The 26131-nt window shown below is 37.4% G+C and overlaps 2 protein-coding genes across 3 annotated transcripts; both read left to right on the top strand.

Moving 5' to 3' along the window:
- Positions 1-565: 565 nt before the first annotated feature.
- LOC118241182 (GTPase IMAP family member 8-like) lies at positions 566-6575 on the top strand. Of its 2 annotated transcripts, none has more exons than XM_081716734.1 (5): positions 566-781; positions 2713-2813; positions 2934-3560; positions 4129-4767; positions 4900-6575. In XM_081716734.1, the coding sequence occupies exons 2-5, from the start codon at positions 2756-2758 to the stop codon at positions 6234-6236; spliced, it is 2661 nt and encodes an 886-aa protein (XP_081572860.1). In that variant the 5' UTR covers positions 566-781; positions 2713-2755; the 3' UTR covers positions 6237-6575. The 2 variants fall into 2 exon arrangements, with proteins under 2 accessions (XP_081572860.1, XP_081572859.1); XM_081716733.1 differs by having other exon boundaries at positions 2934-3578.
- A 138-nt stretch (positions 6576-6713) lies between these two features.
- LOC113587479 (interferon-induced very large GTPase 1-like) lies at positions 6714-25430 on the top strand. The gene is made up of 7 exons (XM_081716716.1): positions 6714-9878; positions 16271-16372; positions 17420-17497; positions 17980-18105; positions 19179-19286; positions 19763-19855; positions 20466-25430. The coding sequence occupies exons 1-7, from the start codon at positions 9855-9857 to the stop codon at positions 25245-25247; spliced, it is 5313 nt and encodes a 1770-aa protein (XP_081572842.1). The 5' UTR covers positions 6714-9854; the 3' UTR covers positions 25248-25430.
- Positions 25431-26131: the final 701 nt, after the last annotated feature.

The following is a 26131-nucleotide window of genomic DNA, read 5'->3' as shown; positions in this document are numbered from 1 at the left end:
TTTTTCCCACATCCTGCAAGACAGAAAAAAACAAAAACGTGAAGATTCTCAGATATTTTAGCTGTGCTTTTGAGTGAAGTTCTAAAACTTTGTGATGTTCAGAAAGACGATTTAAATGTTCTCTGAAACTAAGGTCGTATTCAATTCAGTATTCTCTTTCTCAGACAGCTGCTTTTATATGCAAAAGACATGGCATGTATTTTCTAGTACTAATTCTACCTCAACATGTTGTAGTGTGTGAGAGAGAGAGAGAGAGAGAGAGAGAGAGAGAGAGAGAGAGAGAGAGAGAGAGAGAGAGAGAGAGCAGTGATTCAGATGTAGCTGCTTTGGTTTCACTCTGCTGCCTGCCTCATAAAGAGAGGATCAGGAAACTGGCACTCTAACCTGCAGCCATCTCAGCTCTCTGAGCCAAAATGGCCACCATTCAACGGACCTACAGAGAACCTGCATCAGAATGAATCTGCAGCAAGAACGTACTCTAGAAAAGGGTAGGGTAGAGAGAGAGAAAAGTGAAAATAGAGAAGAGAGATGAGAGACCCAGACCTCAGTTGACAGTCATCAGCTTTTACCCACATCCTGTTGCAGGCTGAACAGGAAACAGATAGACATTCTCAGATATATCATTTTGGCTGTGGTTTTGAGCAAAGTCTTCAAACTTCTAAGTGTTTGAAAAGATTACATATATACTAAATCTAGTGTAGTATTCAGTTAGCTCTCTCTTTTCATCTGAGTCACATCTGGATGTCCTTTTGCAGTTGCCAAGACAAGCAAGTGTATTCAGGTATGGATTTTTGTTGGTTGTTCCCTCCATCTTGTTAAAGTGAAGCAGCATCTTGTCCTCTTTGTTACACTCTTCTTTACACTTGACATCTCATCCTCTTCATTACTCTGTTACTTTGGAATGTAGTGTTAGTAGGGTTAAATTTGACAGTGCACCTGAATATATTTGGAGTGTGTTCATCATTACAAAATATTGTCCAGTGTAAAGAACAGTTCATCACTAACAGCTGTGTTGGGGTGAGTGAGATGTGAGCGTGGTTGAGGAGAGTATTTATTTGCCATAGTAATAATAACAAACAGAAGGCACAATGTCAAGCTGGTTAAATGTACAATGAAACCAAAGAAGCAAACATACTGGCAGTAAGGCTTGTAGTGTGTTGACAGTAGGGGGCAGGTCACTCCGGAGCACGTCTTCTTGGGTTCTGCCAGCAAGCAATGCACAGCACTGTAGGAGAATCCTGTGGGTTTTCTACAACACTGGGGGAGAGAGCTTGTGTGCTTCATATAGGGAGAGGATAAATAAGGCATAGGTGCCTGATCAATAATCAGGTGATTGGAACTGGGGCAGGTGTGTGTGTGTGTGTGTGTGTGTGTGTGTGTGTGTGTGTGTGTGTGTGTGTGTGAGTCAGTGGGTGTGCCTTTCCGACTGGTTGCCTTGCACAACATGAAAATAGCAATAATTACATATCTAAGTTATCAGTGTTAAGTGCAAGTTTTGGTACAAGTGTTTTCATTGTGATTGATTATTTATATATATATAATGATTTATCAAACTGTAATGTATTTATGTATTTATTTTTAGAAACAAATATTCTATCAGTGGAGCCTTCTACTAAAATCTACACAGTATATCATTTATTTGGCAATTTTGAAACTCCAGATCAATTAAAAAAAGGTCAGTGATAGAAACAGCAGGGTGGAAAGGACATAGCATGTGTTAACAAATGAATTAATGTAAGTCCAATTTTTAAAAATATTCTGATTATTTGATCAATTTTTTTCAGTGGCTTGTGGTAAAGTACAAGTTAAAAACAAGCAATGTCAGGAAGCTTTTCATCCTGTGGAATAGACAGAATGAAAGAAACAAAAACACTTATGTCAGAGGTCAACTCTTCAGCTAAAATCACCTAACATATAAGTAATGCAAGGAGGTAAATCAACGAACGTATAGGTAATGCAAGATGAAAGCTCTTTATCCTGATTATCAGAAAGCAATTGAGACTTCACAGGGACTCGATATCCACAATGATTATATTAACAAAAATAACCATAGCTGGTACACTAACAGTTCGCTTTTACAAAGGAGAAAATATCAAACCAAACCAAACACATTAATTTTTCATTTACCAGAGTGAAAAACTGGGCAGAACCACAGTTTATCTAGAGATAATGTAAAATTAAAATCATAAAGCAGTCCAATTCAAAACAACATAGTAATATTTATCAACTTTAACACTGAGTGACCAGATAACATATTAATATCACATATCAACCATTGCAAGACCACATGAGTGGAGTTTGAGTGGAACCATTTGGTTTAATACACAGATATACTCTGACTTATCATGGTGGAGATGGTTTATGGATTTTGACTAGTGATGAGCACAGTGGAGGTGGTTTATGGGTTATGGACAGGGGTGAGCACAGAAGAGGGTGGTTTATGGATTATGTCCAGTGGTGAGCACAGAAGAGGGTGGTTTATGGATTATGTCTAGTGGTGTGCACAGAAGAGGGTGGTTTATGGATTATTTCCAGTGGTGAGCACAGAAGAGGGTGGTTTATGGATTATGTCCAGTGGTGAGCACAGAAGAGGGTGGTTTATGGATTATTTCAGATATTTAAATAAAAAATGGCTGTCTACACAAATTATTTTGGCTATTAACTTTTAATTTTACAAAAGTCATTTACATTACAACTTTGTTTTTCTTTAAGGGAAATAAACACATAAAGTAAGACAACATTGACATATGCAGAAATGGACAGGACAGAATTCCAGTCATCTAGCCCCAGTGTCCCAAACTTCATTGAGATGGGTAAGAATAAGCAGTAACATTTACACAGAGGAAATAAAGAGTACTTTGTCTTTATATGTGCTGAAGTGTATGATATTTACCTCAGATGTGTGGTAGTTTATTGCTTGTTTATGTTTTTAGACCACAAGTCACCCAATCTCACCATTGTGCTGTTCGGAAGCACATCTGCAGTCTACTTTGGAAAAGAGAACTTCCTACTCAGACGAGAGCAGCCTAGTCAATCTGGCAGGGACTTCTCTCTGGTCGTTCCCAGGCGAAACATATTAGGACGCAATGTCTCAGTGATCAATATACTCAGTCTACAAGATGCAGAACTTTATCTAGACTCTGTGGACCAGCTCACTGGACAGCTTGTTGACAAAAATGAAATCCATGCTTTTATCTTTGTACTCACATTGAGCCAGATAACAGATACTGATAAACTTGGGTTAGACTGGCTCCAGAGTAAATTTGGTGAAAGTGTTCTACCATATGTGATGATTCTTTTCACTTATGAGAAAGAAGATTGTGACATCATCACAGAAGAACTGAAGAAAAATCAAATTGTAGAGGACTTGCTGAAGAAGTGTGGAAACAGATATCTTACCTGCAGCAAGAGAATGAACAACCAAACAGAGATGAGAACACTGATGGAGAAACTTGACAAACTGGTCTCTGAGAACAAACAGCAATGCTACACTGCTGAGATGTACCACACAGCATTAAAGCTCAGAGAAGACCACCAAGAGAGAAGGAGCAAAAAAAGTGGTACGTGTTTTTTTAAAGGTAGGTTTTTCAAAGCAGTATATTTTCCAAGTAATAACACTAAAATTATTATTTTTAAATAAACAATAAATATTGAAGCAAAATATGATGGACAATACAAAACCAGATAAGATAAAAATACCTCCCTCATTTAATGGATTGAGATTTAATGTTTGATTTCCAGTTGTATCGTATTGTCTACAATATGGCTTCAGCTGAGATTGTGCTGAGTGCTAAATCTCAGTGCTGTGTGTGAACACAATTATTTTAATGCATTAAAAGACTTGTAATATAACAGTGGATATACACTGATGTGTTGTTATTCAATCATTAAAACTTTTTTAACAACTCAGTCACTGTTTAAACACTGTTATATTACAAGTCTTTTAATGTCTTCATTAATTTATGTTTCACATATTACATGTATTTTATTATTAAAAGTATTTTAAGAATTAATTTTATATTTCATATCCATTTAAAGATAATTTTCATAAAACTAGAATAATTATTAAAATTCTGATCCTAAAAATGGAAGAATTTATTTTCATACAACTCTTCTGTCATTTGAAAGGGATCCTAACGGAAATGCAGAAACCAACAGACAAGAGTGCTCTACTTTGTTTCAATGTGATTCTGATTGGAAATAAAGGAGCTGGAAAGACCTCCACAGGGAACACTATATTAGGAACCTATATTAAGAAATTCTCAGGGTCTCAGTGTGTTCAGAAGGAATGTGTAATCATTGACGGAGTGAAGCTTAATGTGTATGACACACCAGGGCAATATGACCCAGGAGTGAACACAAAAGACATAATGAAGAAGAAAAATGTTCTCAGCCAGTTAGATGAGTCAGTCCCCACTGTCATTCTGCAAATAATAAAGGCAGATGCATTTGCTAGAGAAGAAAAGAGCACAATTCAAAACTTTGCAAGAAAACGGGATGGATTTTCTATAAATACAGAAGAAAGGATTTGGCATTTTGAGAAGCTACCACAGTGGCTCCACCAGAACACCTGGATTCTCTTCACTGGAGGAGATGTGCTAGAGAGAGAGAATCTCACTATTGAAGAGGTTATAGAAGAGAATGAGGAACTGAAGAGAATCATACAGAGATTACAGAACAGATACCACATCTTCAATAACAAGAACCAAATTAAAGATCAAGTCAGAAAACTGATTGAGAAAATCAAAGAAACCCCGCTGAATATGTGTACGTACATATGCAGAATAGTATCTTGACTTTAAAGGAAGATAGTGCTTATACAGAAATAAATTAAACCAGATAAATTTCCAATATTAAATAACAACTTTTTTCTGATATGCCTGCTGTCTCAACATCCAGCTCCAAAGATGACAAGGTTCCCTCGGACAAAATCCCCTGAACCTGAAAAGAATTCTAATGAAAGAAGAATTGTGCTGCTGGGAAAGACTGGAGTGGGGAAGAGTGCAACAGGAAACACCATCCTGGGAGAGAACAGATTCAGATCTGAGCTTCACTTCAGCTCTGTAACATCACAATCAGAAATGCATCAGGTAGTGGTTTCAGGGAGAAAGGTGTCTGTGGTGGATACGCCAGGACTTTTTGACACACAGATCTCTCCTGAAGATCTTAAAGTAGAGATAGGAAGGAGTATCTACATGTCCAGTCCAGGACCACATGCTTTCCTTTATGTTCACCAAATTAATGTCAGATTCACAGAACAGGAAGAAGAGGTCGTTGATATATTAGAGATGATGTTTGGGGAAGAGTTGAGGAAGTACATGATCATTCTGTTCACACATGGAGACATGCTAGAAAAAGAGGATGTAGACACACTGATTAAAAAAAACAGTGCCCTCAGTAAACTGGTTGAGAAGTGTAGAGGGTATCATATATTTAACAATAAAGACAAGAGTAACAGACAGCAGGTCACTGAGCTGCTGGAGAAGATAGACAGAATGCTGGAGCAGAATGGAGGAAGCTTCTACTCCAATCAGATGTTTGAGGATGCAGCAAGATTCAGGCGGGAGGACGAGGAAAGTAGTAAGAAGCATGAACAAAGTCAAACAGAAATAGAGAGAGAAAAGGGAGTTGGGGTAGAGACACGCACAGAGCAGGAGAAAAGTCAGATAGAAAAGGAACAAATAAAACCACCATTTATTATTAATCAGCCAAGAGGTGGAAAAATTGGACAGAGGTGGATGGAAATGCGCAGCCAGGTTGAAGAATTTAAGAGAAAACTGTATAAGGAGAGAAAAAAGATGGATCAAGAAGAAATACAAGCTGAAATTCAGAGAGGTAGACTGAATAAGTCTGGGGAAGCTAAGGTATGTAGAAAGGAGGAAGTAAAATTCACAGAAAGAGAGAAGATGTTTGTGGTACATAAAAGTTATCTAAGACAAAAAGAAATAATAGGAGCAAAAGAGTTGGATTCTGGATTAGGAACATTTTTAAGAGCTCATGGCAACCATTTAACTGCTGCAGGGCAAGCTGGAGCTGGGTACAAAGTTGTAGTTGGAACTTCAGCTGGATTGGCTGTTGGAGCTGGAGTTGGAGCTGCAGTTGGATTGGCTGCTGGTCCTGTTGGAGCTGCAATTGGATTGGCCTTTGGTGGAGCTGTAGGAGCAATATGTGGTGCTTTTACAGCTAGAAATTACAACTCGAAAATGGATGTTTTCAGTAAAAAAAAGCACAGGTAGATCTAATGTGGCAGTCTTGTCTCTGGAAGAGTATTTCTGATAACCCTGGTATTCACCACATATGCCACCTGTGGTACCGATTAAACTAACATGAGGTATGACTTTAAAAAGTGCATTTACACGTAATGGTATTGTGAGCACATAAATACTGGCAGAGTCAGGAGCAGGGTGTAAAATTCACAGCAGCTATATGGCCGTTGTCAACATTGCCTTCTATTTGACATGTGCTGTTTACATTTTTACTCATTTTTGCCCTCAGATATGTCTAGTGATGTTTAGTCAATATAACTTCCTGGTAGTGTCCTGTGGTAGCTTGGCTGGGTGGCATAGTGATGTTTAGCAGATATAATCCCATGATGGTGTCCTATGGTAGCTTGGCTGGGTGGCATAGTTATGGTTAGCGGATATAATGCCCTGATGGTGTCCTGTGGTAGCTTGCCTGGGTGGCATAGTGATGTTTAGCGGATATAATGCCATGATGGTGTCCTGTGGTAGCTTGGCTGGGTGGCATAGTGATGTTTGGTGGATATAATGCCCTGATGGTATCCTGTGGTAGCTTGCCTGGGTGGCATAGTGATGTTTAGCGGATATAATGCCATGATGGTGTCCTGTGGTAGCTTGCCTGGGTGGCATAGTGATGTTTAGCGGATATAATGCCATGATGGTGTCCTATGGTAGCTTGGCTGGGTGGCATAGTGATGTTTAGTGGATATAATGCCATGATGGTGTCCTATGGTAGCTTGGCTGGGTGGCATAGTGATGTTTAGTGGATATAATGCCCTGATGGTGTCCTATGGTAGCTTGACTGGGTAGTCTGGTGCTATGTGCATTTTATTTATTTTTACTTTCTCCCCTCTCTCTCACTTTTCCTTTTTGTTTAGCTAAGTTGGCTTGACAATCACACCTATTTTTAGGTGGCAGCCGATTAGTGGTCTCATCAGTGACAAGTAATAAAGGTGTAATTTCATATCCTCAAGACCCTGTCTGCTGTGGAGTCAGCTTTTCAGATGAACACAGTTCTGTATTTATTCTTGTGGTTGCAATTGTAATTGGCTATCAGACTGTGGGTAAATGTTCTGTTCATGTTATTTATGTCATATTTTCCTGTATGCAGTGAAATGTACCACTGGCTTTAGCATTTAAGAGGCACACAGAAGCTATATTAGCATTTATTATTTTTTGAATTGCAGTTTGATAAAATGCAGAATATATAGAATTTAAATTAATTTTTTATTATTGCCTAAGTTACATAAAGTTCATATGTTTAAACTATTTGAGCAAGTTACACCTAGTAAACCATGCATCCATGTTTCTATATCCTTCATGTCTGGTCAGGAGGCCATATTCCTCCCTTAAAAAATATGACATCTAAAGCCAAATGGGCCTTGCGGTCTAATGATGAATTAAGTACATTGATTGTTAACATTTTAAGCCATATCACCTCTGATCCTACTCTATTATTTAGACTCAATTCAACTTTAGGCTAAATACTTTACTGTTTTGTGTTTTTTTTTTTCATTATTATTAATTACATTATGTTAAATTCAGCTTTGTTACTAAACCTACCTGTACAGAAATAGTCATGCATTTCATTTAAGGTTGTTTGCATATCTAAACAAGAAATAATTTTAGATCTGTATGGAAGACATAAAAACATAATTTGTAGACTTAAAAACTAAAATGCTGGTGCTGGCCTGGTATCTATTGTTGGAAACACCTAAAACCAACAAGCTCAAATTTATAAAGAGCATTAATTACTCCAGAAGTTTATTTTAATTAATCCAGTTTAAAGAGTGTTTGGGTTCAGAAGGTTATTCTAGGGAACAATCTGATTTTGGTTTTGATGGTTCAGAGATGAATGCTCAAAGACAACTGATGATTAAAATAACTGTGTCATTTGTGTAGATAATATCTGTTTCTTTCAGGCATCTCTATATATGTCTAGTATTAGACTGAGGTGTTTACTCACAGACATCTCTATGTATGTCTAGTATTAGACTGAGGTGTCTACTCACAGACATCTCTACATATGTCTAGTATTAGAATTAAATATCTTCAGTCTCTTACTAGGCCTCTTACACTTGGCTGTTGTGCTCCACCATAACCCCAATGGACATTTTTACAATTTTTACCACTGCATTCATAGCCAAGGTTAATACAAACAGACCCACATAAAAAGTGTTCTGTGTGATTCTCTGCAGCTGTGATCAATGCTGCCATTGGTTCTACATATTGGTTTGAGTTTGGGTTAGTTAGCCAATGTAAGTACATGTCTCTCTCTCTCTCTCTCTCTCTCTCTCTCTCTCTCTCTCTCTCTCTCTCTCTCTCTCTATTTTTCTCTCTGTCCCCTTCTAGTCTGACTTGGATTTATAATCACCCCATAAAAACATTTATTAACTTAATATGTTACTAATTTGCTTGTATACTGTTAATTAAATGTGTAAAGGTGAAACAAAACATTTGCATTTGCGCAAGAAGAATAAAATTAATCATTTAATATATCTACTTCACAACCTATTGTGGTAACTGCACTGTCATTATTCAAGCCTCAACTTCTTAGTCAGCAATGGCGTCTAAGGATACTTAAGTCATAGCAACCACACATTATATATTCCCTATTTCTTTAGGAGCATAAATGTGGTTCGGTATTTCAACAATACAATATTTTTTTATAAACAATATTTATCTCTTTTGGTATGTAGAATACATGTAATAGCATTTCTCTAACTTTAGGCCTGCATCAGCACAAGTGAATAACAGCATTATACAACAGGAAAAGCAATGTACAATATACATTGGAATGTACAATGTTTGTGTTTAAGTAATTGAATGTAAACACCAAGCATGACAGCACCAAGGACACAAGGCCCCACCAATGACAGTTCCTGGGCTACATGGCCCCACCCATGACAGCATTTAGGATTCAAGGCCCTCTTGGGTGGGTGCAAGGACTGTTTATCTTAGGTAACTGCTTAAATCATATATTTCGCACACTGCATGAATTAGGTTTTTTCATAGGCGAGATATTTTCCCACCAGGAATGTGGTTATGAGAGTGAAGAATGTAAGTGGACTTTTTTTGGCTTTAGCACTTAAAGAGGCACAAGGCAGTTATAATAGCATTTATTGTTATTGAAGTAAAGTTTACACACTCACACTCAGACAGAAAGGATCTGAGTTTGGGTCCTCATGTCTGGTCAGGTGACCTTAAAGTCTCCTATGACATCTTAGACCAAACAACCTGGACTGTGCCCTCTTGACACGTCGTGTGTCACCAAAACAGTGGCGCGGTATGCCTGAATGGGTGGAGGACTGTTTGACTGCACAATACTGAATGCATTTGGAGGGAGTTAGGAGTCTCCACCCACTGCCTAACAGTTTAAAAGTTCAGGTTCAGATTAAGATATGCTAAATTTTACTTTTGATTTTGAGTGAAATCTCACTGCTACCCCTTTCATTGTGATGATGCTTGTTATCCATACTTCCTTATTGTCAGAGATCTGCATCATGTGACTTTAAGCTACGCTCACGTCCATTGTAAAAGGCAAGGCGCTGAGTGCTATAATTCAGTGCTTTTAACCAAGGAGCAGCAGAGGGAGAGTCATGCAAAGAGGAACTGATGGCCAACAAAGACCAAAAGCAGGTAGATGTCCATTCTCAGGTGGTACACATTACTATTAAAGCAGGCAGGTATCTGTTCTCAGGTTGTATTTTATTATTATTCACAATATAAATGGTGAAATCTGTAGTCAGATAGCTTTAATTGATTTTGGATGTTAATATAATGTCAGTATATTCATGAATACAAATGGTGACTGTAACTTAAACTAGTACTTAAACAAGAGTATCTTGCGAGGTGTATTTTATATTATTGTGCCTGAACTAAACGCAACAATTTTAATAGTATTGTTGTCACATTCAAGTATATGTGTTTAATTATTCTCCTATAATGTTAATATATTATAGGAAAATAATTAAACACATATACTTGAATGTGGCAACAACATGTTTGTGTTTGTTATAAATAGTGAATTTGCAATGCATATTTCAAGTTAACCCTAATTATTATTATTTGTAGTTAATTGCTATTAGCAGTACTGTGCAACTTTATGCTTGGGAAAGAAAATGTTCATGTTCTAATCTTTAAAGAGATCATTTTTTTGTGATTTTTGCATTAATGATGACATAAAAAAGAGGATAATTTATGAACTGCAGAAAATTCATTTATTTTTGCAAAGTTGGGATAGTGAGGCTGTCTGATTTGTTAGAGTACATCATTCAGAGTGGACCATATCAACAGCATATCATACCTGCTGATTAAACATCTCAAAAGACCTAAAGCCTGTGCTGGACTGATTTCACACCCATCCCCCATTCTCCACCACAAATATCAGTTCCTTAGGTGTTATCACCTCTCCCTGAGGTTGACTAGATACATGCAATCCTTTTCCTCAATGGCCTTTAAAATCCCTAACCTATCCAAGCCAAACACAATAAATCTGTAAAGTCTATTCAAATGGGGTGTGTAGTTGATAACAAATGTTTAAGAATTTTATTGTTTTTTGTGATCTTGGAATTGCCAATGTTGATGTGTTTTGCATTGAATGTTCTTGTGTACAGTGCAGGTAGTATGGAATGCAGGACAAATCGCCTTTGCATACTTTATCTTATAAAGTATATCTTATCTTAAATGGCCAAAAGGGCTTTTATGGTAATGAGCAGACAGAGACAAGACCAGTATATGTGTATGCAACTGTTGTGCAAGAACATGTTTGCTAGTGCTCTGAAGTGGAATGAATGTTGGAGGTGTGTGAAAGATTTACACAGGGCCTTGCCTGAGGTCTTGGTGTTGTGTACTGATGTGTCATTCTGAAGTCATATCTTCTCAGATTATCTTCTGGGTTGCAGTAAAACCTTCTGACAACACTCAAAGGCACCACAAACATGTTCCTTCAGCACTAGCTGAGCCATACATTTTTTTGTTTGTTTGTTTTCTTACTTCCTTCCTTTCTTACTTATTTCTTTTCCTGTGTTGGCAGGTTTATTTCTTTGGCAGTATCTATTTTCTGTGATAAAACCACATGGTTTCTAGCTCCTCTTGGCTGTGGATATAACATGTGTGTGTGGATATAACATGTGGCTGTGATTATAATATGTGGGTGTAGGAGTGTAGGGAATTTGCAAAGGTTTAATGTGTGTAAAATGTAATATATGTAATATATTTATCTGACACAAATTGTAATTAAAATGTGTTAGAAAGAGCTCATTCTATATCAAAGCCCAGTGCAAGTCATGTCAATATTCATCACTAACTTTATAAAGTTCCTCATTGATAGGCAGCCTGCTTTGTCATAAGGTTAAAGTCTGCCTATCCTGAGTTATAGTTTAACCTAGTAAACGTATATAGCAGAGATTGGATCTTTTACGGGGAATTGCTGTGAGCAATATATAAAACTATATTTGGTTCTTCACTCTAGTGATTACTTAAGAATTTACTTTATGTAATGCTATATAAAGAGCTGAGCTTCATGTGAGTTTAAGGTAACACAAGAATTATGAACATAATACAAGACAATTAGTTGCACATTAGAATTGGTTATTCTAATAAGGCCAAAGTACATGCTATAAATAAAAGACAATATACTACCTGAATGTTATGTAATGGATGCCAAGACAAAGAGGGGAGAGAGAAATTGAATAGATGAGGAATTCTGCTGAGATGAAGGACACCACACTATACAAATATAAGAACAAAGAATTTGAAGATCACTCAATATCACAGGAAAATACCTGCCATTAATTATCACCCCAAAGACATCGGGTTGCTGTTCTGAAATACTCCTCAGATTGCATGTATATATACTGTAAATTATATCTTAGACCTCTCCCATATTAGGGAAGGAATGTTCTTAAAAAATTCTAGCAACCTCAGATTGTTAGAGAGGACTGGTATGGATACATATAGTGAGTTGAAATATTTGCCTGCATGGGGCCTTCATGGCCTAAAAATCATAATTCTTCCTTGATGCTCTGTTTTTCATCCACACGCCCATCACACAGTTACTTATGCTAATCCTCCCAGAAAAAACCCCAAACACAATGACTTTCATTTACACATACATGTATACATCAATTCTATTGTTATCAATTTTCTACATTGTGTTAATTGATTTAAAGTTTATTTTAGCTTGTTGCCTTTAATTATTCTAAACACTTAGAGTTTTAATCTAATTTTATGACACTTTGATTTACCCTTGTTGCCAATAAAAATGTGTTATATATATATATATATATATATATATATATATATATATATAAAAAAAAGGTGTCTCACCCAGGGACACATGAACATGTGTTAACTTCAGTCAAGCCAATAATTATCTAACCTTGTTAACTCATGCTGCCCTACCTGACGTTTTATGCACTTGCTGTGTATTCCACTTGTTAGGGTTAGAGTTAAGGGTTGGGGTTAGGGTTAGGGTTATGGTTAGGTTTAGGTTTAGAGTTAGGGGTTTGGGTTAAGGTTAGGTTTAGGGCTATGGCTATGTTTCTGCTTTCCAACAGTCCACTTTTGCTTTCTTGGGTGGAGGTAAAAATCAACTGTGTTTTGTTTGTGGTTCACAAAGTTTACAAATGTTAAGAATCTTCAAGATTAATTCACTTCTATCAGAACCAGAGAGACAAGCCTCAGGGACAGATTTCTCCAAACCTAAGTCCTCAATCCACCAACTGGGTCTTAGGGAGAAGTTTCTTCATACCTAACTTTTCAGTCCACCAGCTCTGTCCCAGCTCCATTCTCCAGGATCCCTTCACCCCCAGGGTCAGAGTTCCTTTATTCTTATCTTTATTAAGAAATAATAAACTTCCTGGCATAGCTCTCATCAGTGTGTGCATGATTTGATTGTAAAAGCTGATTTTGGTCTGGAACACTTAGGTTTCAGAAAGGCATTATATAAATGTGACTAATAATAATAATAATAATAATAATAATAATAATAATAATAATAATAATCTCATGCATTTATGGGTTGTTCTTTTTGTTTGTATGTTTTGTTGTGTTACACTGCAAAATACTGTATATTGCTTTATATATGCACAAATTAGTAATAATAATAATAATAATAATAATAATAATAATAATAATCTCATGCATTTATGGGTTGTTCTTTTTGTTTGTATGTTTTGTTGTGTTACACTGCAAAATACTGTATATTGCATTATATATGCATAAATTAGTAACATTAACAATATGGTGCAGTATGCTACCAACTATAAATCATGTGATGCTATCAATAAATAATACAAGCCATTTTCTCTGTTAAAAATAAACATCACATAGGCTTACTGTAAGTTTACAGAATTTACTAGCTAACAGAATATCCACACATAATACTCAGTCATGAAAACAATATTAATAGTAGTCAAAATTGCCATGAAGTATATGGTTGCAGAGAAACAGGAGGTTTCAGATGGAGGTCCTTCATCAGCTGGGACTGGATGAACAGTCAGTGGTTTATCCGTATGTTGGCTTACATTGTTTCTAGTTGGATTCTCTGTGCAGCAGTGTGCTGGAGCAACAGCACAAGTGTCACCTGCAGACTGACGTAAAAAAGCTGGCACTTTTTTGAGAGCAAAAGTAAATTCTTTGGAAATGAAGGACACTTAGAGATTTGGCTGAGTTGGATAAAAATGGATAACCTTAAAGTCCAGCATGATTACAGAAAGGAGAGGTGTCCAACTGCACTGAATACTGCACTGCCACAACTCTACAGTCCAGTGTGACTACAAAGAGAAGAGGTGTGCAGCTGTACTGAACACTGCATTGCTACTTTATGTTTTGTTATTACAACAAATTTATTTTCATTATACCGGTGTACAATGGAATTTGACTCCTCTACTCCAATTAATTAATCATAGAATGTCTTTAGTCAAATAAAATTATAATGTGCCCAGCCAAATACAATAATAATTTTCAAATATCACAATTTCTTAAAAGCTAACCTGAGATTAAAAATAAATAAATAGATAGTTCATGTTGTCATTGTGCCAGGACTGGTGCTGCCCCCTGCAGTCCTGAACTGGATTAAGTTGTTTGGAGGAAGAATGACTGAATGAATAAGTCCAAGTATAAACCAGATGAATGGCCTTTTACATTCATAAATACACCACAATATGGAAGGAGAAAATGCTATGATATTCATTTCATGTTGTTTTTAAATACCTAAGGAAATTATTTATATATATCTCCACATGTTAACTCCAAGTATGGTAAATTGCTTGTAAATTCTGGGAATTATATTTTTGATAATATACAGTGGTGTAAAAAAGTGTTTGCCCCCTTCCTGATATCTTTTTTTTTTACATGCTTGTCATACTTTAATATTTAAATTTGTTTGATCTGAGACAAAGATAACAAGTAAACACAAAATGCAATTTTTAAATGAAGGTCTTTATTATTAAGCGAAACAAAAATCCAAACCTATATGGCCCTGTATGAAAAAGTGATTGCCCCTAAACCTAATAACAGGTTGGGCCACCCTTAGCAGAAACAACTGCAACCAAGCATTTGCGATAACTGGTAATGAGTCTTTTACAGTGCTGTGGAGGAATTTTAGCCCACTCATCTTTGCAGAATTGTTGTAAATCAGCCACATTGGAGGGTTTGCGAGCATGAACTGCCTTTTTAAAGTTATGCCACAGCATCTCAATCAGATTCAGGTCAGGACTTTGTGTAGGCCACTCCAGAGTCTTAATTTTGTTTTTCTTAAGCCATTCAGAGGTGGACTTGCTGGTGTGTTTTGGATCATTGTCCTGCTGCAGAACCCAAGTGCAATTCAGCTTGAGGTCATGAACAGATGGCCAGATATTCTCCTTCAGGATTTTTTGGTAAACAGCAGAATACATGGTTCCATTTACCACAGCAAGTCTTCCAGGTCCTGAAGCAGCAAAACAGCCCCAAGCCATCACACTACCACCACCATATTTTACTGTTGGTATGATGTTATTTTTCTGAAATGCTGTGTTACTTTTACGCCAAATGTAATGGGACATACACCTTCCAAAAAGTTCAACTTTTGTCTCATCAGTCCACAGAGTACTTTCCCAAAAGATCATCAAGATGTTTTCTGGCAAAACTGAGACGAGCTTTTATGTTCTTTTTGCTTTGTGATTTTTGTCTTGGAATTCTGTCATACAGGCCATTTGTGCCCAGTCTCTTTCTTATGGTGGAGTCATGAACACTGACCTTAACTGAGGCACGTGAGGCCTGCAGTTCATTGGTTGTTGTGGGGTCTTTTGTGACCTCTTGGATGAGTCATCGCTGTGCTCTTTGCATAATTTTGGTCGGCCGACCACTCCTGGGAAGGTTCACCGCTGTTCCATGTTTTTGCCTTTTGTGCATAATGGCTCTCACTGTGGTTTGCTGGAGTCCCAAAGCTTTAGGAATGGTTTTCTAACCTTTTCCAGGCTGATAGATCTCAATTACCTTGTATCTTATTTGTTCCTGAATTTATTTGGCTCACAGCATGCTGTCTAGCTTTTGAGGAACATTTAGTCTACTTCACTTTGTCAGGCAGGTCCTATTTAAGTGATTTCTTGATTAAGAACAGGTGTGGCAATAATGAGGCCTGGATGTGGCTAGCGAAATTGAACTCAGCTTTCCAAAGATGTGATAAACCATAGTTAATTTATGTTTTAACTGGGGGGGGGGGGGGGGGGGGTTCAATCACTTTTTCACACAGGGCCATGTAGGTTTGAATTTTTTTTCCCCTTAATAATAAAAACCTTCATTTAAAAACTGCATTTTGTGTTTACTTGTATTATCTTTGTCTAATATTTAGATTTGTTTGATGATTGGAAACATTTGAAAAATGTTTTGAAAAATAAAATGATTTGAAAAATAAAATATCATAAAGGGGGCAAACACTTTTTCATACCACTGTATGTACTTTTCCTTTCTGATAAGGAAATTTATTTCTGGATCTATTCAACACAGACACTTGTTATAATTAAATATATTTCTCACTACTCCTCCAGATACCATTATGGATGTGTGATGGAGGCAAATGGTACCGACATGGGAAAGACAGTGGAGGCTCCAAGTTAGGTGGAGACACACCAACAGAAAGACATCTGCAGGTAAGGAGGTTCTCTGCTTTTCTGTGGCATTGATATATTGTATCCTCATTAGCATGGGTGGAGTAACAAATAGACTAATCTGACACATGTGTAGATAGTTAAATAGGGTACCGGTTCATAGGTCAGTGGACACTGGCTTGCAAAATAATATTCTGACTCTCAAACATAGCAGTAGTGATAAAAACTGCTTGCTTTCATAACCCAGATCTGGACACGGTGTAGGGAATGTGGTCAGGGAGGCCTGGAATTAAGAAAAACTGACAAAATGAAGACATTATTTGCAGACAATGAATATATACTGCATGCCTAATATAGCATACACTGTTATGATGGCCTTATATTTAGCATGTTATTGGTGTCAGCTGACAGTGTGTAATGAATGAGCATCACAGTACTAAATTGCAATCCAATCCAGACTTTAAACAGCTTTCAAGTTACCATGGTGCCAGATTTACCATGCCATTAACAGCAATCAGTGCTGCATTCATTTGTGTGGACTGCTGGTGTGATTTACTGATATATGGTGCAAACTGCATTTTGTCCTCATTTGCATATGTGAGGGCCATGACGGATGTGGAGAGATGAGCAATGTTTACTGTTTGCATATACAAAATCATGAGCTATAACACAGTCCAAGGCTGAAGAACCATGAGGGGAAAACAAAACCAGAGAACATGAACAAATGGGACCAAAAACAAACCCAAAGACACAAGAGAAAACACAGAGAACCTAAACACAACAATTACCAAAACAAAAACTCTACAACATACAACATCTCAAGTCAAACGTCATGGGACAAAGGTGGAAACCAATTGAATAAAAACCAAACCACATGGAGCTTAGCACCATGGGAACCGTATCGCCAGAGGGGGAAACTGTGCCGATATGACACTAGCTAATCATATTAGAACACTGCTCCAAAGTTTTATGACTGTTGCCCAGTGTTCTTAACTACAGACTACAGAAGGTTGCAATGTCACAGAAGCTTCTTGTGTTACTTGTTGTGTATTGCTTTTTCACTTCTTCCTCTTTCATGCCCCATCATAGGAACAGCATGAAGGCAAAGACCAGCAGCTTGGTCAAGAAAGTGGAGGCTTCAAGTTACACAGAGAGGTGAAACACCTGGTGAGTACAATCTCTCTGCTTTATGTTATCCACTATGCCTTCCATTTCTACTTTGTCACTTAAACCAGTGGTGATCTCTGCACTGTGACTCATTTAGCTAACACAAAGCAAGTACACTTGCATGCATCAGAAGGACTGAAAGAGAAATCCGTTGTCATGTGTTCCCTTACTGTTTGCATTTTTGTGCATCTTTTTTAAAAGATTTTTTAATAAAACAATGATCTATAATCAAGCAATAATCAATAATCAAATAATAAAAGATAATCAAACAACTGTCTGAGCTTACAGACAACAGGAAACAAGTGTTCTGATGTTTTTTATTGAAGCACACACAAAAAACAGAAACCAAAATAAATAAAAATAAACCTCAGATTAGGGGCAGAAAGTGATATCAGAGATTCCAATGAAACCACTCAATACAGGCAGGACCCATTAAAATGATGGACATAGAGAGGTGCTGCTAATCTCTACTTCTGTTCTAGGTGTCCGCATGGGAACAGCATGCACTCATAAAGCAGCAGCAACACAGAGGCACAGAACAGCATCATGAGCAGGACAGTGGACACTTTAGGTCAGGTGGTGGCAAACTGACAGAAGAACATCACAGGGTAAGACTGATGTGTCTAGGTGAGGCTGTGGCTGCTGGGCCTGGGTTGTGGAGAAGGCCAGCATTGCTCAGCATTTACTCCACCAGCTCTGCACAGAGTGCCAGTCAGAGGGAAATACTGCATTGTGGAATTTCTAGCAGTGTGCTTCATGGTTGTATACGTGTGTCCAGGCCTTTTCCAGTAGACATACAGTGAATGTCACACAGTAGCAGCTTGTGTGTGAGAGGCAGCTGCAGTATTATTGCACTGCTGTCTTGGTGTTTTCCTCTTGGATTATTACACACACATACACACACACACGCACACACACACACACACACACACACACACACACACACAGATGGACCCACACAAACTTTTTCTGTTACGGTCTATTCCAGACCAGATCATAAGTGCCATCACCTTCTTGGCAGAATGGGTACAATAACATGTAGAGAAATATGAATCCCCTGTATGTAGCTAAATTTGGTTTTTGGTAGAAATAAACCTTTGACAACATTCCAAATGTGTATCACGCACCTTATGTATGCCAGATATAATGTTATAAAGGCTTTTAAACATCTGCCAGTGGTTTTTAAAAAAGGAGCTTCATGATAGAATGAGGCAAGTGCCCGTACAGTGCTGTAGTGCCTACACTACACTAGATAAAGCCCTAATAAACAGTTCATGCAGCCAAATAACATTATTCAATACTTAGTATAGTCATGTTAATAAGTGCAATTATTTTCTATAAAATAATACAGTAATGCAGTATTCTAGTTCATTGGTATGTTTGATTCTAACCTACTGTACTGTACTAGGATACATTCTATGAGTAAATGACAAAGCACTTTTGTAAGTCGCTCTGGATAAGAGTGTCTGCTAAATGCCGTAAATGTAAATGTAATTCTGATGTAATTCTATAGAAAAAGAAATTGTCAAGCCATTCGGGATTTACCATTTGCTCAAGTCAAGCAAAAACAGTTATGGTCCACAGTTTAAGACATTCCAATCAAACCATTGGGTAGGTGGAGCATCCTTTATGACTATTATTACAGCTAGATGCACCAGTAATTTTCATAATCCTCTTCTAGATCTCAAGATTGAAACAGCACACACAACAACAGCATGAGCTGCAGAACATTGGAAGCTTGAAGTTAGAGGGTGGAAAACCAATAGAATTACAACACTGTCTGTGTCCTGTAAGTGCTATTTGTAAATGTTATGTATACTGTATGTGTTGTTTTATTTGTCTATCAATGTAATTTCTTTTATTTGTACTGACTGTAGTGTCTTTGGGTCCTTGAAAAGAACTACATAAACAAAATGTATTATGTGGAAGTGGAAGCCTTCTGATTTTGTAAAGAGCATGGGCACAGTAACACGTAGAATAATGAGTGTTAACTGTAAGTGTTTAAACCAGGTTGTGTTAGTAGCCATAAACATTTATCAGTAAACATTATGGTAGGCAGTTAAACCTAGTGCTGTTGATACCATCAATCATTTGCAACTATGGCAAGTAACCATAAAAGTGACTTTTAAAGAATAAACACAAACATTCAAACAATATTTTTATTATTTAGCAGATTTTAAGACAATAATAAAAGTATTATGGCATATTTCCTTATTATGATGACTAGTGTAAGGGCCACACTTCCCAATTTCCATATGCTTTCAGGTACCGCCAAGGGAACATTTACACACACAGCAACAGCTCGGGCAGGATAAAGGAGGCTCCAAGGCTCACAGATCAACAGAAGTACACTACCAGGTAAGTAGAAGCCTCATATTTTATAATGTCATTTACTGTGTAGTCCACAAGTAACATGATTCAGCAGGGGAAATATCCTCAGAATTGGCTTACTATAATATACATAGAGTGCAATAAGGTAAATCATAACAGACACACAATGGATTTAGTATCACTTGAAATGTATTTATTTTTCAACCCTTTGAATATTTAGATGAATAGAGATAAGAGCACTCATACTGGCAGAAGCCAATGACTATAGATCTGAATATTCAGTTGCATAGAGATAAGACAGCTGCCAATGAGTTATTTTTAAACTAAATTTTGCATTTTGCTCCTCATAAATTTATTCCAACAAACTTAAGAGGATAAATGTTGAAGAAAGTGTTTGTAAAAAGAACTATATCAAATGTTGATTAGAATACATTTTTATAATAGATTTGCATAAAAAACGTTTCTCTTAATTTTAATAAAACTACCTTGTCATTTATTTTCCAGACTGCATTATTTTTGTGAATATATAATGAATCATGAATAGAGAGTGTGTAATTTTGTATTGATTGAAATTTAATTGATTTTTAAATTATCTTATGGTAATTGATCTTTAACATTGTTATGTATTACTTTTCAGGAAGACGAATCAAGTCTCCAGTTAACAGGAGATTGTTTCCATAGGCTTGGCCTTGAAGATAAACATAATAACCAACTTACAAGGACAAACTTTCTTGAACTGTCCCCATCCTCAGTACACAGTCAGGAGCCGAGTAACGAAAAGGAACTGGTTCACACTTTTATGCAACGGCTTTTGACAGTAGACTACAAAGCAAGACACATCATTAATGCTGAACCTACAATTCCAAAGATTCAGCACACTGGAGGAGATGTCTATCATGCTCTGTTTAAAAAGAAGACTGTGAACAGAGAACGAAAGCAGGACCCTATTCACCCAATGGATGTTCAGATGGCAGTTTTTCTCTGTGCAGATCATTTCCTTCGCCAGACCATAGTGACTAAACTGCAGGAGTGTCAGTATGCACTTCCACTACTGGTTCCCAATCCCTTCACTGGAAAAATTGAGTTTCCTCTGTGGACAATGCGCCAAATCAGCAAGAGCTGGAAGAGGACTGATCCTTCACACCAAGTCACCAGCAGAACCATGCCCATGTACAAAGCTGAAACTCCAATGGTGGCATTCTTCAGGTTTGGCTCTGTGTCCTCATCCAAGTCTCAACTGATGAATAGTCTGATCAATGAAAGGCACAACACGTTCTTCCACAGACACTGCCCAGGTAGCAGCAGAAACCGTCTACTGATGGATGGAGTGGTAGAGATCACCTGGTACCTCCCATCTGGGAAGAGCACTGATCATTTCCCTGACTGTGTAGCATTCTGTAATCTCCATGGTGATTCTAGCACCAATGCGACTCAAAGAAAGATTGTAACTGAAATAGCCTCTACAAATGTTGTATTTCTGCCTAAACTTGATGAGAATGACAACAATATGGCAATTGTGCAGGAGCTCTACAACTCCCCAAAACCCCTAATTGTCATTCTTACTGATGAAGAGGATGATGATGAAGATGCTGTGTGTGAGATAGGAAAAGGAAAATACAGGATGGGTCTGAGGGGTAGAAATCATTGTGATGTGTCTGATGCTCTCAGAAGTGTGATCAAGAACTGTCTCTTACGAACATCCAAGACTTTCAGGCTTGAGAACATGACAAGATTCTCAGAGCTCAGTTTGGATGAACACAATCAGGACTGTCAAAGAGGAAAGGAAGCAGCAAAAATGATAATGGGATTCCTGGAAAGAAAAGATCCAACAACAGTCAAAGAAACATATCTGCCCTATCAAGGAAAACTGTGGCATGCCTGGTGCCAAAAGAACAAAGACCTACGGCGGCTTCAAAGTATCAACATCGAAATAGAGAATAGCAGAATTCAAAATGAAATGATAGAAATAAGATGTAAACAGCAGGCACATGAATTCAGTAAACCCATGCAGGGATTTGTTGGAAATTTAGACTCTCTGTCTGTTAATGAGAAAATGTATTTCCTCAAGTGGATTAGGATCTTATTGGATGAGTTCACATCAAACAAAATCTCTGACATCCATCAAGAGTATGACAAAAAATGGGCAGAAGTGTTGGCTTTGAAAAAATTCGAGAGGCCAGAAACTGAACAAAGAAACATGGAAGGAGTCTCAAACGCATGTAATCTCAAAGGGAATTTGACTTTGAAACATGACAAAACAGATAAACTGAAGGTAGAGCAGTCAAACCTAGAAAACATCTCAAACAAACTTAATGCTACCACCTTTGGTTTAGAGCACATGCTCAGAGAGATGGGACAGATTTATGAAGCATCAATCTCTGAGAATAGAGGCATGATAAGGAAAATAATTCAAGACTTTACTCACCTGCCTAGACTTGCTGCTGAACTCATGAGATCTGGGATTCCAATGGAGCTGATGGATGGTGATGCTGGTCACGTTCCTCTGATCTGGGTTTCAGCAGTTCTAGATGAACTCATCAAGATTCTGGGAGATCAGAGAGTCTTTGTGCTGTCAGTCTTGGGGATCCAGAGCTCTGGGAAATCCACCATGCTGAATGCCATGTTTGGACTCCAGTTTGCAGTCAGTGCAGGCAGGTGCACCAGAGGAGCCTTCATGCAGATGGTCAAAGTGTCAGAGGAGATGAAGACAAAGCTGAAGTTTGACTATATTCTAGTTGTTGACACTGAAGGCCTGAGAGCATTAGAACTTGCTGGAAGAGCAACCATACATCATGACAATGAACTGGCTACATTTGTAGTGGGTCTTGGAAATATGACCTTGATGAATATCTTTGGAGAGAACCCTGCTGAGATGCAGGACATCCTTCAAATTGTAGTTCATGCCTTCATGAGGATGAAGAAGGTCAGACTGAATTCCAGGTGTATATTTGTGCATCAGAATGTGTCTGATGTGGCAGCTAGAGAGAAAATCATGGAGGGAAGAAGACGTTTGCAGGAAACACTTGATAAAATGACCCGGTTATCAGCCAAAGAAGAAATGTATGATGCAGAATGTTTCAGTGATGTCATAGCATTTGATGTACAGAAGGATGTGAAGTACTTTGCACAGCTCTGGGAGGGCAGCCCACCCATGGCTCCACCAAACCCATGCTACAGCGAAAATGTTCGTGAGCTAAAGAAAGACATTCTTTCTTACGCATCACATACACATGGCATAAAATTATCACAATTTCGAACACGAGTGAAAGACCTATGGAATGCATTGCTTAATGAGAATTTTGTCTTTAGTTTCAAGAATGCCCAGGAGATATCAGTGTACAGGAAACTGGAGGAGGAGTATGAGAAATGGACCTGGACTCTTAGGAGTGCCATGTTGAGTATTGAAGACAAAATGTTTAACAGAGTGGCATGTGGCACAGTGGAAACAATTGACAGAGAAGAGCTCAAGAATCAAATTGCAGCGACCATGGAAAATGTCCAGAAATCATTTAAACTGTATTTTGAAGAAGATGATGACAAGGAAACATTGATTCAGTGGAAGTCCAAATTTGACAAACAAATTCAACATCTCCATGAAGACCTTATAAATGAAGCAAAAAGAAAACTGGAAGACAACATCAAGCAAACAAGTATTCGTAAAAAACTGGACCAGCAGATAGCAGACAAAGAGAAGATTCTCTTTGAAAAGTGCAAAGAACTTGCTTTGAAGCTTAAAGAAAATGGGAACAGTAACAATGATTCAGAAGCAGAATTTGAAAAAATGTGGGGAAAGTGGGTCTCTGAATTACATGAACAAGCCCCCAAAATAAAAGATATGGACATGTTGGAGGATGTGGTTAACATTCTGGGAGAGATTCACGAAAGTGCCCTGGTCCATGAGCGAAAAAAATATTCTGATTACAAAAATATTTGCAGTGTTGTTGATTACAATAAGTATGTCCTCTTGAAAAAGAGAAATCTTTGGGAAAGATCTCTTAAACCAGGAGATCAAAAATTAATACAAGATCTTATTTTGAAAGTCACTGAAGAAGTAAAAATAAAGGTGAATTCATTTCCATTCGCAGTCCAGGGATACAATCCAAGTTATATCCAAGACATTGCACGTGATATCAAAAAACAAGTGCAAAACTTTGACTCAAGTCATCAATCTTTTGATTTGAAGAAAGAGTTTGTGATTGATCTTTCACTTTTTGTGTTTGAGGATGCAAAACATCTAATTACAGAGCTGCATGGGAAATTCAAGGAAGCAAATGATCCCTTTTTATACTTGGACCAAAAACAGATTGAGTATTTCAAAGTCTTTGAGAAATACTGGCAGGGAGCAACATCAGCAGCTGTGCTTGGAGAACAAATCTGCCATAAACTAAAACAACCAATCAAGCAGAGCGTCTACAATATGATGGCAACATATGTGTGTGGACAAATGAGAGGGAAGCCTCCATTTAATGGGAACAGAGCTGATCTGGAAAAATACATTCTGAGGTCCCTGGCAGAGCAGAAGGGAGACAAGAATGAGAAGTTTAAGAAGTACTTAAAATACATGTTCCACCCGAGGTCCCACTTTGAAATTTTTATCCAAGAAAGTGTGGAAAAGTATATGAGAACAGAAAACCTTCAGGCAGTTTCTGTAATAAAAGAGTATCTGGAGGAGAAAGAGAGAAATGTCATAAGTGCAGCTAAAATGGCAACACATTCAATGATCTATATGAATGTCAAATCAAATGCAGATACATGGCTGAAATATTTTTCCAACAACCTGGTAGATGAATTGGGAAACACCAATATTCACACTAGAGTTCTCATGAGTACTGATATAACTGACTATGACCTTCTTGTGGAAGTAATACAGAAAGAACTGTCAAAGGTTGTCGAAGAGCTAAAATGTAGCCTCAGTAAGCTTTCATCCTTCAGACCGGATACATCCAGAGAAAGGCCAGATGAGATTCTGATAAAGCACTTCTGCAGGTGCTGCTGGGAACAGTGTCCTTTCTGTGGAGCTGTCTGCACCAACAGTCAACAAGACCACACTGGAGATCACAATGCCGACTTCCATCGCTCATTGGGAATGAATGGACAGCATTACAAGGATTCAGCAGAATTTTGCATAGACTTTTGCACAACACTAGTAGCAAGTAACAAATTGTTTTGGCCATCGAGTGACCCTGAGAGTACATTTCCTTACAAAGAGTACAGGCGGGCAGGAGGAACATTTGCTAAGTGGGGCATCTCTACTGATTTTTCCGAGCTGGCATACTGGAAGTGGTTTATTTGTGAATTCCAAGAAAACCTTGAAAAGCATCACAACAAAACCTTCTATGATAGGGGGAAGATTCCTGATGAATGGAAATATTATAATCAGATAGATGCTGTTGCAAGCTTAGACATAGGACATTGGTAAAATTCTGTCACTTACTGAATGTCTTATTTCACAATGATGATTTTACAAAGACTCTGGGATCCTCCTGTACAATATTATGCACAGTCATATTTGTAATGCACATAAATTCAAATATTGCATGATATCTTTTTTTCAAAACAGTAACATACACTGCCTCAGACCCCTTATTGGAATAATAAATAATAATAAATAAAGTAATAATTGCATATACTGAAGTAATATTTATAATAAATAAAATAATGATTTCATTGATTGAAGTAATAAAAAATTAATATATAAGTAATAAGTAATAAAGTAATAAATACATTGCAACTTCATGCAAATGTGGCTTTGGCTTTTCAATCTTGCATACTCTTTCATTTAATACAACTGAGCTGGATAATCTGTATAATTTAAGATCTAAGATATAAACAAGTGAGTAGTTTAATGGTTTTAACATTGCGAACATAAATTATTCCATATTAGAAACTGAGGGGATGAAGCAATGCCAGGTTACCAAATAATCAGAGGAGACACCAGCCTATGGGCCCAGTTACAACGGATACAAAAACATACATATTAGGAGATCATTTGTGGAGTGGGGGGGCAAGATTTCAACTGTGTAGGGCCCTGCACACAGTTAAATCCAGCATTGAGATTAAGTCTCTTTGGGGTAGCTTTGAGTAAATGACTAAATGTTGAATGGATCATTATGTGTTTGAGGATAATGTATTCAGAAACCTTATGAATGCTTGTATATTCAGAATGTCCAAAGTGCATTTATAGATTCATTAGTTTTTTTGTATTGCATATAGTCCTTCAATATATTTAACAGTAAACACCAAAAACATACATTCGGATTATAAGAATGAAACAGGTCACATATAGTTATTTTAGCTATACAA

This window comes from Electrophorus electricus, chromosome 6, assembly GCF_041902795.1.
Source record: "Electrophorus electricus isolate QZ-2024a chromosome 6, ASM4190279v1, whole genome shotgun sequence".
Lineage (NCBI taxonomy): Eukaryota > Metazoa > Chordata > Actinopteri > Gymnotiformes > Gymnotidae > Electrophorus > Electrophorus electricus.
Note: the sequence above shows the minus strand (reverse complement) of the source record. Positions and strands in the feature narration are given on the sequence as shown.

What these genes read in the sequence shown, in the direction of transcription:
- LOC118241182 (XM_081716733.1), top strand. Translation starts at nt 2,756, where the DNA reads ATGGACAGGACAGAATTCCAGTCATCTAGCCCCAGTGTCCCAAACTTC. An exon ending in CCCAAACTTCATTGAGATGG is followed by an intron (nt 2,814 to 2,933) that starts GTAAGAATAAGC and finishes TTATGTTTTTAG; the next exon opens with ACCACAAGTCACCCAATCTC. An exon ending in AGAAACCCCGCTGAATATGT is followed by an intron (nt 4,768 to 4,899) that starts GTACGTACATAT and finishes CTCAACATCCAG; the next exon opens with CTCCAAAGATGACAAGGTTC.
- LOC113587479 (XM_081716716.1), top strand. Translation starts at nt 9,855, where the DNA reads ATGGCCAACAAAGACCAAAAGCAG. An exon ending in CCAACAAAGACCAAAAGCAG is followed by an intron (nt 9,879 to 16,270) that starts GTAGATGTCCAT and finishes CTACTCCTCCAG; the next exon opens with ATACCATTATGGATGTGTGA. An exon ending in CAACAGAAAGACATCTGCAG is followed by an intron (nt 16,373 to 17,419) that starts GTAAGGAGGTTC and finishes GCCCCATCATAG; the next exon opens with GAACAGCATGAAGGCAAAGA.